This window comes from Podarcis muralis, chromosome 10 (assembly GCF_964188315.1).
Source record: "Podarcis muralis chromosome 10, rPodMur119.hap1.1, whole genome shotgun sequence".
NCBI lineage: Eukaryota > Metazoa > Chordata > Lepidosauria > Squamata > Lacertidae > Podarcis > Podarcis muralis.
The window spans coordinates 68,015,515-68,034,039 of record NC_135664.1 but is presented as its reverse complement, the minus strand read 5'-3'; the positions used below and the strand labels follow the sequence as shown (position 1 = coordinate 68,034,039).

Below are 18,525 nucleotides of genomic sequence, written 5' to 3'. Positions count from 1 at the left end.
CATTGTTTCCTTCTACTTTATTAGCCACCCTGGGAACATAACTTTCTGCTGAAATAACATTTAATTTGTATGCCAAAATAGCTTCCAAGCAGAGGACAACACAGTCAATACAGAATTAAATCCCACAAGCACAACTTGACTAGGTCATTAAAACATCCTTAATTAAAATACACAGTAAAAATGAACAATTAAAAAACATAAGAATTGGAACAGTTCAAAAAGTTAAAACAATAAAATCAGAAGATCTGCTAGGGGGGAAGTTTCTGGAGCTGGTCGAATGCAAATACTAATGAGGCCTCTCATATTTCGGCTGAGAGGGCATTCCACAACGCAAGTGCCATAAATAAAAAAAAGCACACCTCCACGTTGCCACAAGCCAGTAACCACCCAAAGCCAATTTATACCCCTCCTTTCAAGATAAGTGCATGTCAATAAAAAAAAAAATAAGCCCCATGACATTATTTCTCTTCTTTTCTACCCACAAAGGTTTTTGATGCTACCAACACCACACGCGAGAGGAGATCTATGATCCTGCATTTTGCCAAAGAAAATGGTTTCAAAGTAAGTGTTTTTGTTTTAAGTGACGTATTTCTGAGCAAAAATAAATCATTGCAGCTCTGCCTTTTAGACTTGTTCTTGGCTGTGCCTGTTGACGTGTCTGAATGCCGCCCTGCTCTCCTGGGAGATGGACCTGAGGAATCATTATATCGATGCTGTTGTTTTCTTTTAAAAGTGAAGCGTAGAATTGGAAGGGGTCCCTGTGGTCATCTAGTCCAACCCCCCTTGCAGTGTGGGAATCTCAGCTAAAGCATCCATGACAGATGGCCATCCAACCTCTGCTTTAAACCCACAATGGAGTCTGTTCCACTATCAAATGGCTCTTACTGGTATGCCCCGCAGAGGACCTTAAGGTCCATGAATAACCATAGTTTAGAGGTCCCGGGCCCTAAGGAAGTCAGACTATCCTCCACCAGGGCCAGGGCCTTTTCAGTGATGGCTCCAACCTGGTAGAATGCTCTGTCCCATGAGACTAGGGCCCTTCAGGATTTAACCTCCTTCCGTCGGGCCTGTAAGACAGCTATTCCGCCTGGCCTTTAATTTGAATTCAGCCAGATCTTTTATTTCCCTTCTCTTCCCTCCCCCTCCCCTTTTATGAAGATTACCCGCTCTGAGACCCCACAGCTAATTCTCCCCTGGCCTCTTCGCTGGCCCAAGTAGGACCAATTCAGCCAGCTAGCCCTGGGGATTATCTCATTGATTTTATTGTTGTTCATGTTTTTATACTGTATTTTATGCTGCTTTTATAATTAAGTGTTTAAAGTGTTTTAAATTTGTTGTTAGCCGCCCTGAGCCCGGTTTTTGAACCGGGAAGTGTGTGGTATAAATAATAAAAAAAATTATTATTATTATTATCCCCACAGTGATGGGGAACCTCCAGTCCTAATTAGGCCAGCCAGCCCCACACATGATGGTTACATGTGGTACCAGGTGTGGGGTGGGGCAAGTTGCAGCAGGGCTGAAAGTGGGGCGGTTGGTTGCAGGCCCTGCCAGTCAGTTGTCAAACTTGACAGCAGAGGATGGGGCAGGCGAGTTAAGGCTCCAATACCCCACTCATGTTGTTGCGGGCTCCCTTGAAACACATGGGATCACCAGCATCATGGCTGGGTACCAAAAATGGGACCGGGAGTGCTCACAGGCAAAGCGCTGGGTACCTAGCAGGGTGAATTTGATTTAAATCAAATTGATCTAAATCACGATTTAAATCACTAATCATTAAGACTTGATTTAAATCTTTTTTTTTTTTTACAGAAGGATTCATTCTTGCTGGTATAATCTTAATATTGACAATCAGATGAAGGTTTCATTTTTGGAATAAAATTTTTTTCAGAGTAGTTTTTACAGTTATATCAAAAATTATTGATTTGGTTATACTATTAAAAATATATTGACAGATCATTATGAAATTATTGTGAGGTTTGTAAGTTAAGTATTTATATTGGGACAACTTTTCTGCTGTACTTTATTGGAAGCAGAAAAACAATCGTTTCCTTAATACTGTAACAATCTAAACAATTTATTTAACTAAAGCAATAACGTTGTAGCATATGTATCCATGTTTGTTAACTGATGTGGTTCAATATTTTTTTTAAAAAAACACACGCCTTAGGCTGAGTTTCAGCACACTTGAAAAACTTAAAACAAATCATTGTTTCCTGATGAATAGCCTTCGGGCTAGAATGTAACTTAAATAGAAAACTATCTTTAGAAATATTTCCCCTCCAAAAGCACTTTATTTTAAAAATCCAATTGAAATAAAAAAATCTGATTTAAATAAAAGAAAATCGTTTATTTTTATCCACCCTGGTGCCCAGTTTCCCAGGACAGATTCCTGGCATCTCCCGTTGCAAGAAGGATTTTCATCTGGCAGGGCTAAGGGCGACTTCTCTGCCCCAACGTCTCAGACAGCTGATGTCTGTCAGAGAAAGAGATCTAGATGGGCCAAGCTGCTTTGTGTGGTTTTATTCCCTGCCTTAAACACACACACACATGGATGACCTCTTCCTTTCAGGTGTTCTTCATCGAATCCGTCTGCAATGACCCGTCTGTTGTCGCTACGAACATTATGGTAAGTGTGAGAAAAGAGTTTCTCTTTCTATCGGGGGGGGGGGGGTCTTGCCCCACCTGAAAGAGCTGTTTTGAAAAGGCACCCGGAGCTATTGCTGCTGTTGCCCCAGCTGAAATCTTTTCCTCGTCAGCAAACATTAGCCGCCTCTGTTAAGCAAGCACTGCTGTTTCACCCTCTTAGTTACCGTATTTTTCGCTCCACAAGACGCACCTGAGCATAAGATGCACCTAGTTTTTAGAGGAGGAAAACAAGGGGGGAAAATATTCTGAACGAAACAGTGGGTGTATGATTTTTGTGGTTCATGCTGTGGCCACAGACATGTGATTTGACAGTGAGTTTGGGGTAGCCCAGTGCAAAAATCCTGAGGATCCATGTGGATCCGTGCTTTGTAACCACTGGCCTATGGGAAACCAGCAAGCAGGATTCGAACACAAGAGTCCTCTCCCTTCCCATAGTTTCCAGTAACAGGTTGTTGTTGTTTTTTGCAAGCATTGCTGCCTCTGGCTATGGAGCAGAGCATAGCCATTGTGGTCAGTAGGCCTTTCCCCACCGTGAATTTGTCAAATCCTCTTTTAAAGCCCTTTGAGTTGGGGCAGCGATTTCCATAGTTTAACTGTCCTGAATCCTGCAGCATTCAGCTTCTTTGTATGCCTGCGACCAGGACCAATGGCACTCCCTGCCTGTGATTCCGAGCAAGCAATATACTGAGACATACTGCCTCTGACAGAGGACGGAGAACATCGCTGCCATGACTAGTAGCTGCGATAGCTTTATCCACCATCAATTTATTTAATCTGCTGAGACCACATAACTTTGGTCTTGAAAGGCCTACATTGGCTCCCAGTATGTTTCCAAGCACAATTCAAAGTGTTGGTGCTGACCTTTAAAGCCCTAAATGGCCTCGGTCCAGTATTCCTGAAGGAGCATCTCCTCCTCCATCATTCAGCCCGGACACTGAGGTCCAGTGCCAAGGGCCTTCTGGTGGTTCCCTCACTGCGAGAAGCCAAGTTACAGGGAACCAGGCAGAGGGCCTTCTTGGTAGTGGCACCCGCCTTGTGGAACGCCCTCCCACCAGATGTCAAAGAGAAAAATAACTACCAGACTTTTAGAAGACATCTGAAGGCAGCCCTGTTCAAGGAAGCTTTTAATGTTTAATAGGTTATTGCAGTTTAGTGTTTTATTGGAAGCCGCCCAGAGTGGCTGGGGAAGCCCAGCTAGATGGGCGGGGTATAAATAATAAATTATTATTATTATCCTCTTTTAAAGCCACCTGTTACAAGGATTCAGGTGCTGGCTTCTTCAGGTGCTGGCGTTCCTCGCTTTTGTCCTGTTGTTGTTGGCTTTGAGCGATGGGCACCAGTCCGCCTTGTTCAGGCTGATGAGGGAACAGCCATGAGCAGCTCAGGCGAATCTGTCTTTGCAATTTCTCCTTAATATTTCCTCTGTAATATCATCTTGGGTTTCACAGCTGGCTCCCTAACCCTATGCTCTTTTTTTTTTTTGCTTCAGGAAGTCAAGTTGTCCAGCCCGGATTATAAGGACTGCAACTCTGCTGACGCGATGGAAGATTTCATGAAGAGAATCAGCTGTTACCAATCGAGCTACCAGCCTATGGACCCAGACGACTACGACAGGTGAGGGAACTGTGTTTCTCGCCTGTATTACCAGCGACCAAAGCTGGCTGCCAAATTGTGTGAAAGGCACTGTGTGAAAGCCAGTGTAGTGTAGTGGTTAAGAGCGGTAGACTCATAATCTGGTGAACCGGGTTCGCTTCCCCGCTCCTCCACATGCAGCTGCTGGGTAACCTTGGGCTAGTCACACTTCTCTGAAGTCTCTCAGCCCCACTCACCTCACAGAGTGTTTGTTGTGGGGGAGGAAGGGAAAGGAGAATGTTAGCCGCTTTGAGACTCCTTAGGGTAGTGATAAAAGTGGGATATCAAATCCAAACTCCTCTTCTCTGGTGTTTGTTTTGTCTTAGAAGTAGTTTCAGTGAACTTACAATTCCCCCTGAAGTCACTAAGGTACACTGAATTGGGAAGCATTTCCTTGCTTTTAAAAACCTGTTGGAATGCGCTTACATGGACAACTAGGGAATTTTGTTGCAAAATTCTGAATTTCGAAGCTTTTCCCATTGCCTTCCTGGAAGAATGTCTGGGTTGGTAGGACTGACTTTAGAAGCAGGGATTCAGTAGGGAAGCTGTCTGCTTTCACCTGAAAAGGAAAGGAGGACGTGTGTGGTTTCTCCTGCTTTTAACAACCTGAGACTTTGCAGTGCTAGGTGTGCCTGAATCTGTTGGAATTACTTAACAAGACACACCATAACATAATAATGCAATATACCACACCTGGATACATAGGCTCAAACAGGCTGTTAGGCACCAGCATTGCATTTCCTACCAGAATTACCAGAAGCTCATGGGCTTAGGACTTGGCGCAAGGCTGCGCTACAATTCCCCGATTTGGCGCTTCATGGTTTCTGTGCATTCCCACCTTGCGGGTTCTGCAGCTCTTGAACTTGGCTTCCCCCCCGGGGTTTTTGAGTGACGGCCGTGCGCGTCTCCCCCCCCCCCCCAGAGACCTGTCGCTGATCAAAGTGATTGACGTTGGCCGGAGGTACCTTGTGAACAAGGTGCAAGACCACATCCAGAGTCGAATCGTCTACTACCTGATGAACATCCACGTCCAGCCTCGCACCATCTACCTGTGCCGGCACGGCGAGAGCGAATACAACCTCAAGGGGAAGATTGGGGGAGACTCTGGGCTCTCCTGGAGGGGAAAGAAGGTAGGAAATCATCTGTCTGGGAGCAGAGAGGCTTGGCCGCCTTTGAATGTGCTGCATCTGCAGTCCTGTGCTTACTTAGTTCTGTGCAGGTGGGCCTAGCAGTGGGAATGGGGCATCAGCAACCTCCACCTGCCTCCTTTCCTGCTTGCAACCGGGCTCCGTCCTTCTTAGTCTCAAATAAAAACAATAGAAAGCCAGGTTGGGCCAGACCGTTGCTCCATTCCCCAGACACCTCTGAAGGACAGCCCCTAAATTGCCTCTGCCCAGTATATCTGAAGTAGCGTCTCCACCCCCATCGTTCAGCCCGGACACTGAGGTCCAGCTCTGAGGGCCTTCTGGCGGTTCCCTCACTGCGAGGAGCAAAGCTACAGGCAACCAGGCAGAGGGCCTTCTTGGTAGTGGCGCCTGCCCTCCCAGCAGATGTCAAAGAGATAAACAACTACCTGACATTTGAAGGCAGCCCTGTTCAGGGAAGTTTTTAATTTGTGACGTTTTAATGTATTTTTAATCCTTGTTGGAAGCTGCCCAGAGTAGCTGGGGAAGCCCAGCCAGATGGGCAGGGGACAAATAATAAATTACTATTACTATTACTTACCTCTGGGATGGCTCTTTCCCCTCACTTGTCAGGCAGGATCACATGACAAAAAAGGGTCCTTGCTGGGGGGAGGAGTTGTCCCACGCTCTCCAGTTCATATGGTCGAGCAGGAAAAAAACCCACCCCCCTTTAGCCGCCATGTTGTAGGTGTGGTAGTCCATTTCCTGCTCCAATTGGTGCATCGTATCTCTCTCCCTCCCATGTGTACCAGTAGGAAGAAAACTTACTAGGTTTCGTTGTGACTCTTGTGACTCTACTTTGTCCAGTAAAGTCCCCCTATAGCCATCCATGACTCTCTTATTGTGGTAGGCACTGTCCTTTGGGAGCCTCTGGGAATAGAAATCTGTGCTAAGGATTTCCTTTTGTTCCCCCTCCTGTCTTCAGTTTTCCAGCGCGCTGAGCCATTTTGTCCAGGAGCAGAACCTGAAGGACCTCAAAGTCTGGACCAGCCAGCTCAAGAGGACCATCCAGACGGCAGAGGCTCTTGACCTGCCCTACGAGCAGTGGAAGGCCCTGAATGAAATTGACGCTGTAAGCGCCGTTGTATTTTGCTGGGCTCAAGGCCAAGCTTTCAGTGGGAGAAGAGGGGGCTGTCCTCTTCTGTCCCCTGCTCTCCAAATTTGCCCCAGGCTTTACAGAGATCCCAGTGCACCTAAGGAAATCCCCGCGCACCTGAGGAGATTCTGCCAAAAGCCCACCTAGTACAGAATCCTGTTTTCACAGTGCACAGCCAGATACCTCTGGGAAGCCCACCGGAGGCCCCGAATCTCCCTGCTTGTGATTCCTAGGAGATTGCATTCTGCAGCTTAGTCATGCTACTAGTTCCGGACAGCATGAGTTATGCTGCAATCCCATTTATTAAAAAGGTGTGCTTCTGTCCCATGAATCCAGCATGAACAAGTTAGGTGCAGCGTCACTGTCTATCTGGTCGGGGAGTTTGCCACTTTTGCCTGGTGGCAAACTCCCCAAGGCTGGAATGCCTAGAGGTTGCAGGTGGGATTCCATTGCACAACAGGCCTTGCCCCCCCTTCCTCTGTGTGCCCCCCCCCAATTAGCTTAAGGGAGTGTCAGGAGAACCTGCAGAACTGTATGCTAGGGAGGAGGGGGGCAGATAAATTCCATCCACCTCACAATGCAAACAGAACGTTTGGAAGAATTTGGCGTTGAACTCCCTACCCAAAATATCTGATTAACATTCTTGTGCCTTACTCAGAGTAGAAATTAATGGGCACGACGAACTTAGATCCATTGATTTCCATGAGTGGGACTAGCCTTGGCCACAATTCCTTTGTTTATATAATCAGGTGATCTGAGAGAACATGTTAATCATGGTCTAATCTTGTGCCATCAGAATCAATATTTCTTATTAATATTTATAAACATTTTTCACTCTTTAATACAGTGTTTCCCAACCGGTGTTCCGCGGCACACTACTGTGCTGCGAGACGTTGCCTGGTGTGCCGTGGGAGGGAGGCGGGCGAGTCGCACGGCGCCTCGGCAGCGAGCCCAGGAGCTGAGATCAGCGCGCCCAGGCTTCGCGGCCCCGCCGCCCGGCATCGGGGCATGGTCCCGATGGCGGGCGGCGGGGGGAGGCGTTCCCGCCCCACCGCCCGGCATCGGGGCATGGTCCCGATGGCGGGCGGCGGGGGGAGGCGTTCCCGCCCGCCCCCGGCATCGGGGCATGGTCCCGATGGCGGGCGGCGGGGGGAGGCGTTCCCGCCCGCCCCCGGCATCGTGGCATGGTCCCGATGGCGGGCGGCGGGGGGAGGCGTTCCCGCCCGCCGCCGGGCATCGGGACATGGTCCGGGGCTTTTAAATTGCCCCGGAATAGCGGAGAAGTCCCCCGCTGTCCCGGGGCTTTTTAAAATGCTGGCGGGCAACAGCGGAGGCTTCGCTCCCGCCCGCCAGCATTTTAAGATCGCCCCGGACAGCGGAGAAGTCCCCCGCTGTCCCGGGGCTTTTTAAAATGCTGGCGGGCGACAGCGGAGGCGCTCCCGCCCGCTGTCCCAGAGATTTCCCTATGGGCTTTCGTCTTGCGAAGCAAGCCCATAGGGAACTTCGTCTTGCGAAGCGCCTCCAAAACGGAAAACCCTTTCGTCTAGCGGGTTTTCCGTCTTGCGAGGCGTTCGTCTTGCGGGGTACCATTGTATTAACTTTCCTTTCCCCTCCCTTCGTCCTTCCTACTTTTACTCCTGGGCTCCTCCCCCCTTTGCGCAGCCACAAATCAATCTCTCTCTCTTTTCCCCCCTCTCTCTCTTCTTTGCTCAGACGCAAAAAAGCGCCGCTTTTTGGAAATCCGGACTGCTGTCCCCGCTGAAACGATACTTTAAAAAAGGAAGAACCCACTGGCTCTTATTTCTGTTTAAAGCAGTAGATCCCGAACTCTTTTGGCCCACTGCCCCCTTGGTTCCACATCCCCCAGTGTCCCCTATGCTTACTCTATAGAAAGCATTACAGGGGTTAACGCGGCTCACTAAGGAAGATATTAATAGAATTCTGCATTTGGGGGGAGACCCTAACAGTCATCTACCATTACCTTCTATGCTGTTACTATTTTTTTATTTTTTTTTACATAAGTAAAAAGTGACCTTTCCCCATCTGGCATGGTGGTGTGCCTCGAGATTTTTTTCATGACACAAGTGTGCCTTTGCCCAAAAAAGGTTGGGAAACACTGCTTTAATATGACAAAATCAGTGGGCTGACTTGTATCTAACGAAGCCGTCCCGTTAGCGCAAGGACTTGTTCCTGCTCAACAGGAGTTTATCTCCCTCTCCTGAGGGTGCATTTCAAGTCACACTGGCGCTGTGGGTTAAACCACAGAGCCTAGGACTTGCTGATCAGAAGGTCAGCGGTTCGAATCTCCGTGACGGGGTGAGCTCCCATTGCTCGGTCCCTGCTCCTGCCAACCTAGCAGTTCGAAAGCACGTCAAAGTGCAAGTAGATAAATAGGTACCGCTCCGGCGGGAAGGTAAACAGTGTTTCTGTGCGCTGCTCTGGTTCGCAAGAAGCGGCTTAGTCATGCTGGCCACATGACCCGGAAGCTGTACGCCGGCTCCCTTGGCCAATAAAGCGAGATGAGCGCCGCAACCCCAGAGTCGTCCATGGCTGGACCTAATGGTCAGGGGTCCCTTTACCTTTATACACCTGCAGCTTAAAATGCCCTCTTGCCTGTTGCGTTTCAAGTCACACTTGTACTTTGCTATACACACACCACATTCTTGGCTGCAATTCCATTTCTGCAGGGAAGAGGACCTTGACTAGAAACTTGAGTAGGATCTTGCCGTTGCAAATTATCTCTTGCTTCCCCTCTCTACCACATGCCTTCCAAAATCTTGCCCTGAGTAGCAGCCCTGATATTTTCCCCCCACCTTGTGGTTCTTGCAGGGTGTGTGTGAAGAGCTAACCTACGATGAAATCAAGGAAAAGTACCCTGAAGAATTTGTTCTGCGGGACCAGGACAAATACTACTACCGCTACCCGTCGGGAGAGGTAAGCCTGGGGCAGCGAGAAACTGTTTAAAAACAGCGAAAATTGTTTCGGTGGGTTTTTGTGTCAGTCAAACAGGCCATTAGAATATTACGGATTCAATATTCCATGATAGTTAATGAAGAAACTAGCTGGAAGATAAAAAGAATGGAACAAAAATATTTCGAACATGCCAATAAATCAGGAAAACTGCTTGCGTGGTAGTTGAAGAAAAATGAACAAAGAAACTCCATAAACAAAAGTAATATACAGTGGTACCTCGGGTTAAGTACTTAATTCGTTCCGGAGGTCCGTTCTTAACCTGAAACTGTTCTTAACCTGAGACACTGCTTTAGCTAATGGGGCCTCCAGCAGCCACTGCACAATTTCTGTTCTCATCCTGAAGCAAAGTTCTTAACCCGAGGTACTATTTCTGGGTTAGCGGAGTCTGTAACCTGAAGCGTCTGTAACCTGAAGCGTATGTAACCCAAGGTACCACTGTAAATGGGAAGATTACGGATAAGATGAAGGAAATAAGAGCTGCATTTGTAACATACTTTTCAGAACTGTATAAGAAAGGAAAGGAAAAAACCTGTAAAATAGAGGAATATATTAAAAATGGTTGTCTGCCAAAAATAATAGACGAACAAATGGTGATCTTAAATACTCAAATAACAACTCAAGAAGTGCTAGAGGCAACAAACTGGACAAAAAGTGGCAAGTCCCTGGGACCAGAGGGGTAAACGGCGAGAGTGAGTCCTCTTAACATGGCCTCCTCGCTCTTGGATGATGGAGAACAGGGATGGGGAAGGTGGCAAAAGCATCCCCACATGCCGTTTTCAAAGGGGCATTTCACCTAGGAAGGTGGACTGCCAATAAACAAGGAGCTGTAGGTCGTGCGAGAAAAGAACATCTCCAAGCGCTAAGCCAGCCATGAGCTGACGCGGCTCCGCTTTCTCTTTGGCCGTTCTGCACCCTGGTGAATTTTCAATGCTCCTGGGATCTCCTTTGCAGAAATATCCTTTCCTCTGGAACTTGGCAACGTAGAAAAACAAAACCTCTGCTACTGCGAGCAGAAGCAGATCAACACTGAGCTCTCTTTGGGGAATGAAAGGATGTAATGACTCCACTCTTTGGGCAGCGGGAGGAAATTCTGTGTAGTGGCATAGTTGTCTTTTGAGCGTGGTATTTCATCTACAGACACGTGGCTCTGTGGGTTAAACCACAGAGCCTAGGGCTTGCCGATCAGAAGGTCGGTGGTTGGAATCCCCGTGACGGGGTGAGCTCCCATTGCTCGGTCCCTGCTCCTGCCCACCTAGCAGTTCAAAAGCACACCAGTGCAAGTAGATAAACAGGTACCGCTCTGGCGGGAAATGGCGTTTCCGTGCACTGCCCTGGTTCGCCAGAAGTGGCTTAGTCATGCCGGCCACATGACCCAGAAGCTGTACGCCGGCTCCCTCGGCCAGTAAAGCAAGATGAGCGCCGCAACCCCAGAGTCAGACACGACTGGACCTAATGGTCAGGGGTCCCTTTACCTATTTCATTTACACTGACTGGCAGTGAAGCCCTGTATCAACATACCTCAGTTTTGAGCGTTCAGGGGTTGTCCCACCGCCACCACCTCAGTTTTTTTGTCTTTTTATGTGTGCATCTGCAGTCCTACCAGGATCTCGTGCAGCGCCTGGAGCCTGTTATCATGGAGCTGGAGAGGCAGGAGAACGTCCTCGTCATCTGTCACCAGGCCGTGATGAGATGCCTCTTGGCCTACTTCCTTGACAAGAGTGCAGGTAAGTGGTCTGTAGCCGGGATGTGCCGCTCTTTATTAAACAGGTGCAAGGATCGAGGTGCAGTATTTAGCCAGAGAACAGTGACTGCTAAATATACGCCCCAAAGTTCCATTGAGTCGTCGCATCTGAGTGTGCGCCCATTCTCCACCAACTAAAAACCGATGCAGCTATTGAGCCAGGATTTGAACCAGGAAAGCTGGGTTGTGTCCTGAGTGAATGTGCTTACAAGGAGAAATGGTAGCTTAAAAAAAGAGGGGCAGATGGAATAAAAGTAATGCATAAAACGTGTGTGTTCCAGTGTGGTGTAGTGGTTAAGAGTGGTGAACTCGTAATCTGGTGAACCGGGTTCGCTTCCCCGCTCCTCCACATGCAGCTGCTGGGTGACCTTGGGCTAGTCACACTTCTCTGAAGTCTCTCAGCCCCACTCACCTCACAGAGTGTTTGTTGTGGGGGAGGAAAGGAAAGGATAATGTTAGCCGCTTTGAGACTCCTTAGGGTAGTGATAAAGCGGGGTATCAAATCCAAACTCCTCCTCCTCCTCCTCTTCTTCTTCCATTTGCAACGCTGCATAAAACAGACTACTGTGTCTGGCTGATAACCTCCCTTCTCTGCTTTTCTTCCAGCGGAAATGCCTTACTTGAAATGTCCTCTCCACACAGTGCTAAAGCTGACCCCTGTGGCGTATGGTGAGTATCTGTTTCTCTCAAAGGTTTTGCACAGAGAGCATGATATGCCTGGGTTGCTTGCCCTGGCCCATGCGCTGTGACGAAGCTTTGAGAAGCCCCAACTTTGATGTGGAAAGAAATGGTTGTTACTGCCATTGTTACTAGAGATATGGCAGATCAGAGGGGTTTTATGGTTATCTATAGAGGGGATTGCCAATGACCAAATGGCCAGGATTTTCCCACTCTTTGCATCTGCTCCAGTGTATTCACTGGGTCATTCCTGTGGTCTTCTGTTAGCACCAGCAGATCCGTTCCGAATTAACCTTTTCCCTTTCCACTCTTGCCAGTGTGTTGTGTGTGTGTCATGGTTGCGCTGAAGACCACCACACCATACACTTTTCTTGGGAATATTGGCTTTCATTTAAAACTCAAGTTTCTAGCCCTCCTGGCGTGGCCAAAAAATCATGTAGACAACTCGTGGTGAAATACCAGAAGCTGAAGAGGCAGCTGAGAAATATTTTCAGTGGCTAGAAGAGGGTGGGCATTCCACTGCCCTAAACCAATACCCCTACTTAGAATAAATAAACTTGAAGTGTTAAGAGTCGCAGGATAAAGTCATGCAAGATAAGAAAGCTCACACACTTTGCTTTGTTTGCACAATTTATATACAAGAGCCCAGAACTCTGATTTTCTTTGGCAGAATGTAGGCAACAGAGGTGGACTTTGATGTACATATTTAGCACAGTATGCAGCCAATTTTTTTTTACCCTGCAGTGTTTCCTTAGAACAGAGGGCCTAGGCCAGGAAAGTTGGCCTGTGCCTCACTCCAATGAATTTCCACACTTTCTGCCCCTGCCAAAGTCACGAACAACATTCCTTACCTTGACAGCAGCGCAGATGGCTGTGTCAGGCGATGCTTGATATGTCAATGTCAGTGCTTAAAATGTGATTCTTGGGGGTGTCACCTGATCAACCCCCCCAAATCTTAGCTGATTTTAATTGTATAAGTCTTAACTGAATGATCGGTTGCTTAAATTTGTCCACATTTGCACTGTGGATGAAAACGAAAGCATAATGCATGCTCTGTGTATTCCACAGGGAACCATCTCAATTGGCATCAATCCTTTGTATATGTATGTGCTTGAAGGGAGAATGTGTCTCTCTTTTGTGGCATTTCCCAGCTGCAGATTTCTAAGCACTTGCATCAAAGAATAATTAACTTTTTTTTTTAAAAAAAAATACAGACTCAATTGAGGGGCTCTTTGTTGATTTTGATTGACTCAAATGTTTGCTAAATAATTGCATCCCCCGTAACTGACCATGTCCTGTATATCTTCTCTCTCTGCCCTCTCCCCCCCCAAAAACCTTTTCTCTCCCTTCGCTTCCACAAGGCTGCAGAGTTGAATCCATCTGCTTGAACGTTGAGGCTGTGAACACCCACCGGGACAGAACAGAGGTGAGGGGCTTCTGGCTGCCTGTTGGGACCCCCTCTTCCTCCCCCTGTGTAGTTGGAAAGGAGTTGGGTAGACACCTGTGTTGTAGGAAACTGCTCAGAGATGGACCCCCTCTTTTTGTAAGCAGTATTTATTCCTGACCGGTTTTTGGTGGATTGGTGGTGGGAGAAGGGAGTAATTCGTAGCACCATTTAGACAGCTCCTTCTGTGGGTCCGAACTGGACTTGGTGACCCTCGTCGTCCCTTCTGACTCTACAATTCTACAATTATATATATACCTATGATGGCTCCTCATTTGGCTACATCCATTTTTCCCAAACTTTCAAAAGTTAGCTAAGGCCTCTTTATATTCTGCTAAGTGTTTAAGGAGGTTTGAAGGAAATGTCTGGCCCATTGCTACTGGTGTATGTTTGAAGATTTTTGCCACCGTCGTTTGGGCTTTTTTTCTTTAAAGTTATGTAACTAGCCAAGGACACTCAGGCTGCAAATGAGGCAGAATCGAACGTGTAAATGCCAGGTTGCAGCAAGACGCTTTGCGGATGCGATTAGGATCACAAGCGCTGACAAACGGTTCTTCTGTGGCTTTTCCCAATTGTTCCTCTGTAATTTGTAGGCTGGATCAGTGGCGTTGGTGTGGATTCTCCCAAGCGGCAAATTCTCCCAAGGCACCTCGCTGCTCTTTTCGTTGCACAAAGCCCTCATCTCTTACTTTCTTCGAAAGACCTAGTGCAGGGAGAGAGATAGAGACTTCTCAAACCCGAATCTGGAAATTTTGAATATTTCATTCTTAGGCCCAACGTTACTTCTTTAGAACAGAGGTAGGAAACCTAAGGTTCTGGGGGCCAAATATGGCCATTGAACCACACCCCCCCACTGCACCTGGCCCTCAGCTTCCTAGGATACGGCCCTTCTCCCAAGGCTATGCGTCTCTGCAGTGCTGCTTCGCACCCTATTGATCAGGGTCAAGGAACTCAAACTCAGCGTCTAAAATGCAGCCTTCCAAGCCTTGGGGACTTTCTCCATCTTCGCCCCCTCCTTGAGCCTTTTTGCAATGCTCAAAGGATTTTCTTGAACTCTGATTCAAGGGATGTGTGTGTAGAGCTTAGCCTACCGTAAAGGTAAAGGGACCCCTGACCATTAGGTCCAGTCGTGGCTGACTCCGGGGTTGCGGCGCTCATCTCGCTTTACTGGCCGAGGGAGCTGGCGTACAGCATCCAGGTCATGTGGCCAGCATGACTAAGCCGCTTCTGGCGAACCAAAGCAGCGCATGGAAACACTGTTTACATTCCCGCCTGGAGCGGTACCTATTTATCTACTTGCACTTTGATGTGCTTTTGAACTGCTAGGTGGGCAGGAGCTGGGACTGAGCAGCGGGAGCTCACCCCGTTGCGGGGATTTGAACCGCCGACCTTCTGATCGGCAAGTCCTAGGCTCTGTGGTTTAAGCCACAGCGTGACCATATAGAGGCCAAATTAACAGTTTTGTCTCGGACTCAGATCATCACTAATACATGTGACTCGTAAAACAAGACCTTAGAGGGGAGCACAGCCCTCACCCTGCAAATGTTTTTCCACCCCTGCTTTAGAAGTACGTCGGGTCTAGAGTAGCGTGCCTGAGTGCCAAGGGACCTCGCAGGAACCCCAGCAATAATAACAACTCCTTCTTTAATGAGATTTCCTGGTCTTCGCTTTTTCCTTTCCTTTTTTTTTTGGTGCGTTTCGTCAGACCGATTAACCCATCGTGTGTGTTTGGTTGGTTTATATTTCCCCCGCTGCTTTTCTCCCCACCTGACCCCCGTAACTTTTCACCTCCTTCCTCACTTTATTTTCTCGTTTTTTTATCTTTGTCTCGCTTTTAATTTAGGATGCAAAGAAGGGACCTAACACCCTCATGAGGCGCAATAGCGTCACCCCTCTAGCGAGCCCAGAGCCCACCAAAAAGCCTCGCATCAACAGCTTTGAGGAGCATGTGGCTGAGTCTGCTTCCGCTGCCCTGCCCATCTGTATGCCCCAGGAGGTGCCCGTCCAGATGCCCGGACAAGTTGGTCACATTCTTTTGTTGGTGTTTTCTCTCGTGTGTGTGCCTGCTTGTGGTGGCGGTTGTGTGTTGTGGTCATTGCATTTCCATGCTTCAATATCTCCCCGCTGCTTTAAATCATGGGAGGTCGTTCTGTTGTGTCGCTTATCCATTTTTTAAACGCGGTGCTGTCAGATCGCAATTGGCATCATCTGTTTACTTTTGCTTTCCTTGCCTTCGCTTTTTCCTTCTCCTAAAGCACCTTTAGAAATGATTTATAATGTTTTGGGTTGGTGTAGTTTGGTTTTTTGAGGACCTGCAAGATAAGCCAGGCTTGGCCGTCACTTGCCTTATGAACTTGCTTAGGTAGAAGTATTTGCCTGGTGTTTGGTGTGGATTATAGAAACCTGGCCTTCAAATCTTTGCAGCAACACACTTTTTTAGGATTTGTGTTAGGCTTGCCTTTCCTCTCCAAGCCTTCCTTGGTTCCTATCATTCCATATTTTTTCAACTTGACTAGGATGTTGCTTTGTCCTGCTGCCTTGCAGGAGATCTTTGGGGAGAAGAAAATATTGAAGGTGTCAACCAGGGGTCAGCAAACCTTTTCAGCAGAGGGTGGCTGGTCCACTGTCCCTCAAACCTTGTGGGGGGCCGGACTATATTTTGGGGGGAAATATGAACAAATTCCTATGCCCCACAAATAACCCAGAGATGCAATTTAAATAAAAGCATACATTCTATTCATGTAAAAACACGCTGATTCCCGGACTGTCCATGGGCCGGATTTAGAAGGCGATTGGGCCAGATCTGCCCCCCGGGCCTTAGGTTGCCTACCCATGGTGTAAACCCTACACAGTTCTGAAGCGGAGTCCCTAAGATGGTTGGATGGTGCCTTGTACACCTCCTTCCAGCAACTCCTGCAGCCAAGCTGGTGCCAAACATCTTGCTCTGCTTTTTGACGCCTGGGCAGCCCAGGACCTCCAGACACACTGCCCAGGTTTGCGCCCCAGGGAGGTCACTTAGGTGCTGCCAACAAGCCAGTTTGACTTCCCCGCAGAGGCGCACTCCATTGTCTCAAGGTGTGGTCTTCTTCGCATTTGCTGGTGTTGCTCAGCTGAAGGTTGTTTCCAAAGGTTGCAGCAAATTTTCATAGATTAGTCTTGCTCAACACCTTTTTAAAAGGATGAATGGCCACTTCCCATCGCAGCTAAATGTCTGCCTAATTTGAAAGTCAAAAGCCCATCAGCTCTCCCAGTTAGCAGGAAATGGGACTTCTTGAAAAATGCCTGGAGGCAGCTTCTGTATGTTAGCAGACAAAAGGGGGCTTCCTGCTAAATTGCTGCACTACTCCTCCTTTCCCTTGTGTGACCCAAATATTGAAATTGTGGAGGCTCTTTGCTGAAATGTGTTTCTACGTTTTTGCATGAATGGAAGTGGCTTGTTTGTTGACATGCGTGGCTTTATGTCTCTTTGTCTGCTAATCGAATCCTTTATCTCGAATTTCCTGTTGTTATTCTGCTTTCCACACCAAGACTGATTTCTCTTCCATCTCCCTCTCCTTCCCCCTTTTCTTTCTCTTTACAGCCTTTACTGGGGAAGGCCTGCCTGTAAGTATCTTACAGGTTAACTTTTCTTTTGCCAGCGGGCTGGCTTTAATTTCCCTTTGTTACCACTAATCTGCGTGCTTAGCTTTCCAAACTCAATTTGCACCTTTCCCCCTAGAATCCTTGAGGGAGATTTACCTTTCTTGCATTTGGTAGGAACATAGGAAGCTGCCTTCATTCAAAATCAGGCCATTGGTCTATTTAGATCTGTACTGTCAGTGCCCACAGATCACCAATATGAGAGCCAGTGTGGTGTAGTGGTTAAGAGCGGTAATCTGGTGAACCGGGTTCGCTTCCCCGCTCCTCCACATGCAGCTGCTGGGTGACCTTGGGCCAGTCACACTTCTCTGAAGTCTCTCAGCCCCACTCACCTCACAGAGTGTTTGTTGTGGGGGAGGAAGAGAAAGGAGAATGTTAGCCGCTTTGAGACTCCTTAAGGGGAGTGAAAGGCGGGCTATCAAGTCCAAACTCCTCTTCTTCTTCAATGTCATGCCCCTTGGAGTCTTCCCCAATTGCCCACAAGACCTCTGAATCCCTGCCCAATCACTTTACCAGTGTTTCGACCTTTTAATCCATGTGGTTTTTATTTTCTCTGGGCCCACACTTGCAGAATAAAAATCGGCTCACGCCACGCCCGATTTTTCATTGGTAAGAAATCCATCGGAAAACAGAAAGAAAACAATTCCCAGCAGTGCTTGATTTATAATGCAGAACACAACTGCTTTACAATATGATCACGGGGCACCCAGAAAGTATAAAACAAGTATTTATTCTTAAAATAAGAACACGTATCATCCTCAAAATAGAATTATAAGCGAGCCTCTTGCAGATGTACTTTAAGGATGTGTTGGGTTGAAATAAACGTCCCATCAAGGATGTATGCACACTCAATGAGAGGTGGCATGAGCTTGGTTTTGCTGGGTAATAACTCATTTAGATCAGGTCTGATTTGAGAAACTCACACTTCCTCATTAATACGAAGAAACCTTTTCTCTCTTGAATACCTTGCATATTTGTCAGAGTTGAAACTCCCTGTTCACAACAATACGTTGTGGAGAACTGTAGAAGAATAGCTAATGCTCTTGCTCTCGTTTTGAAAAGATACCCGTAACCTGCAAAATAATATTTTTTTAATACTATACTACACTGAATATTTTTAAGTGTTTCTTTGCCCCTGGATCTTCCTGCCACGCCAATATGGCGTGCTACGTTAGAGAGCCACTATTTAAATCCCTTGAAAAGTGCCAGTTGTTGAAGGAGGAAGTGGGGAGAAGAGATACCGTATTTTTCGCACGATTGGATGCACCGGACCATAGGACGCACCTAGTTTTTGGGGGGGGAAATAAAGGAAAAATTTTTTCCCTTTATTTCCCCCCCAAAAGCAGGTCAGGGAAACCGAACCAGGTCGAGGAACAGCGGGATAGTGGCGCTGCGCCTCCCTGCTGTCCCCCGAGCTTGTGGGGCTGGCTGATGTCTGCCTAGCGCGCGGGGCGCTCTGCTTCAGGGCGCCCCACCCGCCGGGCGGCAGGCT

At 47.7% G+C, this 18,525-nt stretch overlaps 1 protein-coding gene across 7 annotated transcripts in view; it reads left to right on the top strand.

The window, feature by feature from the left end:
- Nucleotides 1–18,525, top strand: part of PFKFB3 (6-phosphofructo-2-kinase/fructose-2,6-biphosphatase 3) — a 77,527-nt gene that overhangs the window by 51,217 nt on the left and 7,785 nt on the right. For 3 of the 7 annotated variants that reach the window (XM_077935351.1, XM_028747653.2, XM_028747661.2), the window contains exons 5-15: nucleotides 487–561; nucleotides 2,570–2,626; nucleotides 4,136–4,260; nucleotides 5,201–5,408; nucleotides 6,388–6,534; nucleotides 9,388–9,492; nucleotides 11,126–11,255; nucleotides 11,879–11,941; nucleotides 13,312–13,493; nucleotides 15,238–15,414; nucleotides 16,975–16,997. In XM_077935351.1, the coding sequence (XP_077791477.1) occupies nucleotides 487–561; nucleotides 2,570–2,626; nucleotides 4,136–4,260; nucleotides 5,201–5,408; nucleotides 6,388–6,534; nucleotides 9,388–9,492; nucleotides 11,126–11,255; nucleotides 11,879–11,941; nucleotides 13,312–13,493; nucleotides 15,238–15,414; nucleotides 16,975–16,997 (1,292 nt within the window). The remainder of the gene's footprint in view (nucleotides 1–486; nucleotides 562–2,569; nucleotides 2,627–4,135; nucleotides 4,261–5,200; nucleotides 5,409–6,387; nucleotides 6,535–9,387; nucleotides 9,493–11,125; nucleotides 11,256–11,878; nucleotides 11,942–13,311; nucleotides 13,494–15,237; nucleotides 15,415–16,974; nucleotides 16,998–18,525) is intronic. The other 4 variants (XM_028747655.2, XM_028747654.2, XM_028747656.2 and 1 more) reach the window with 4 other exon arrangements.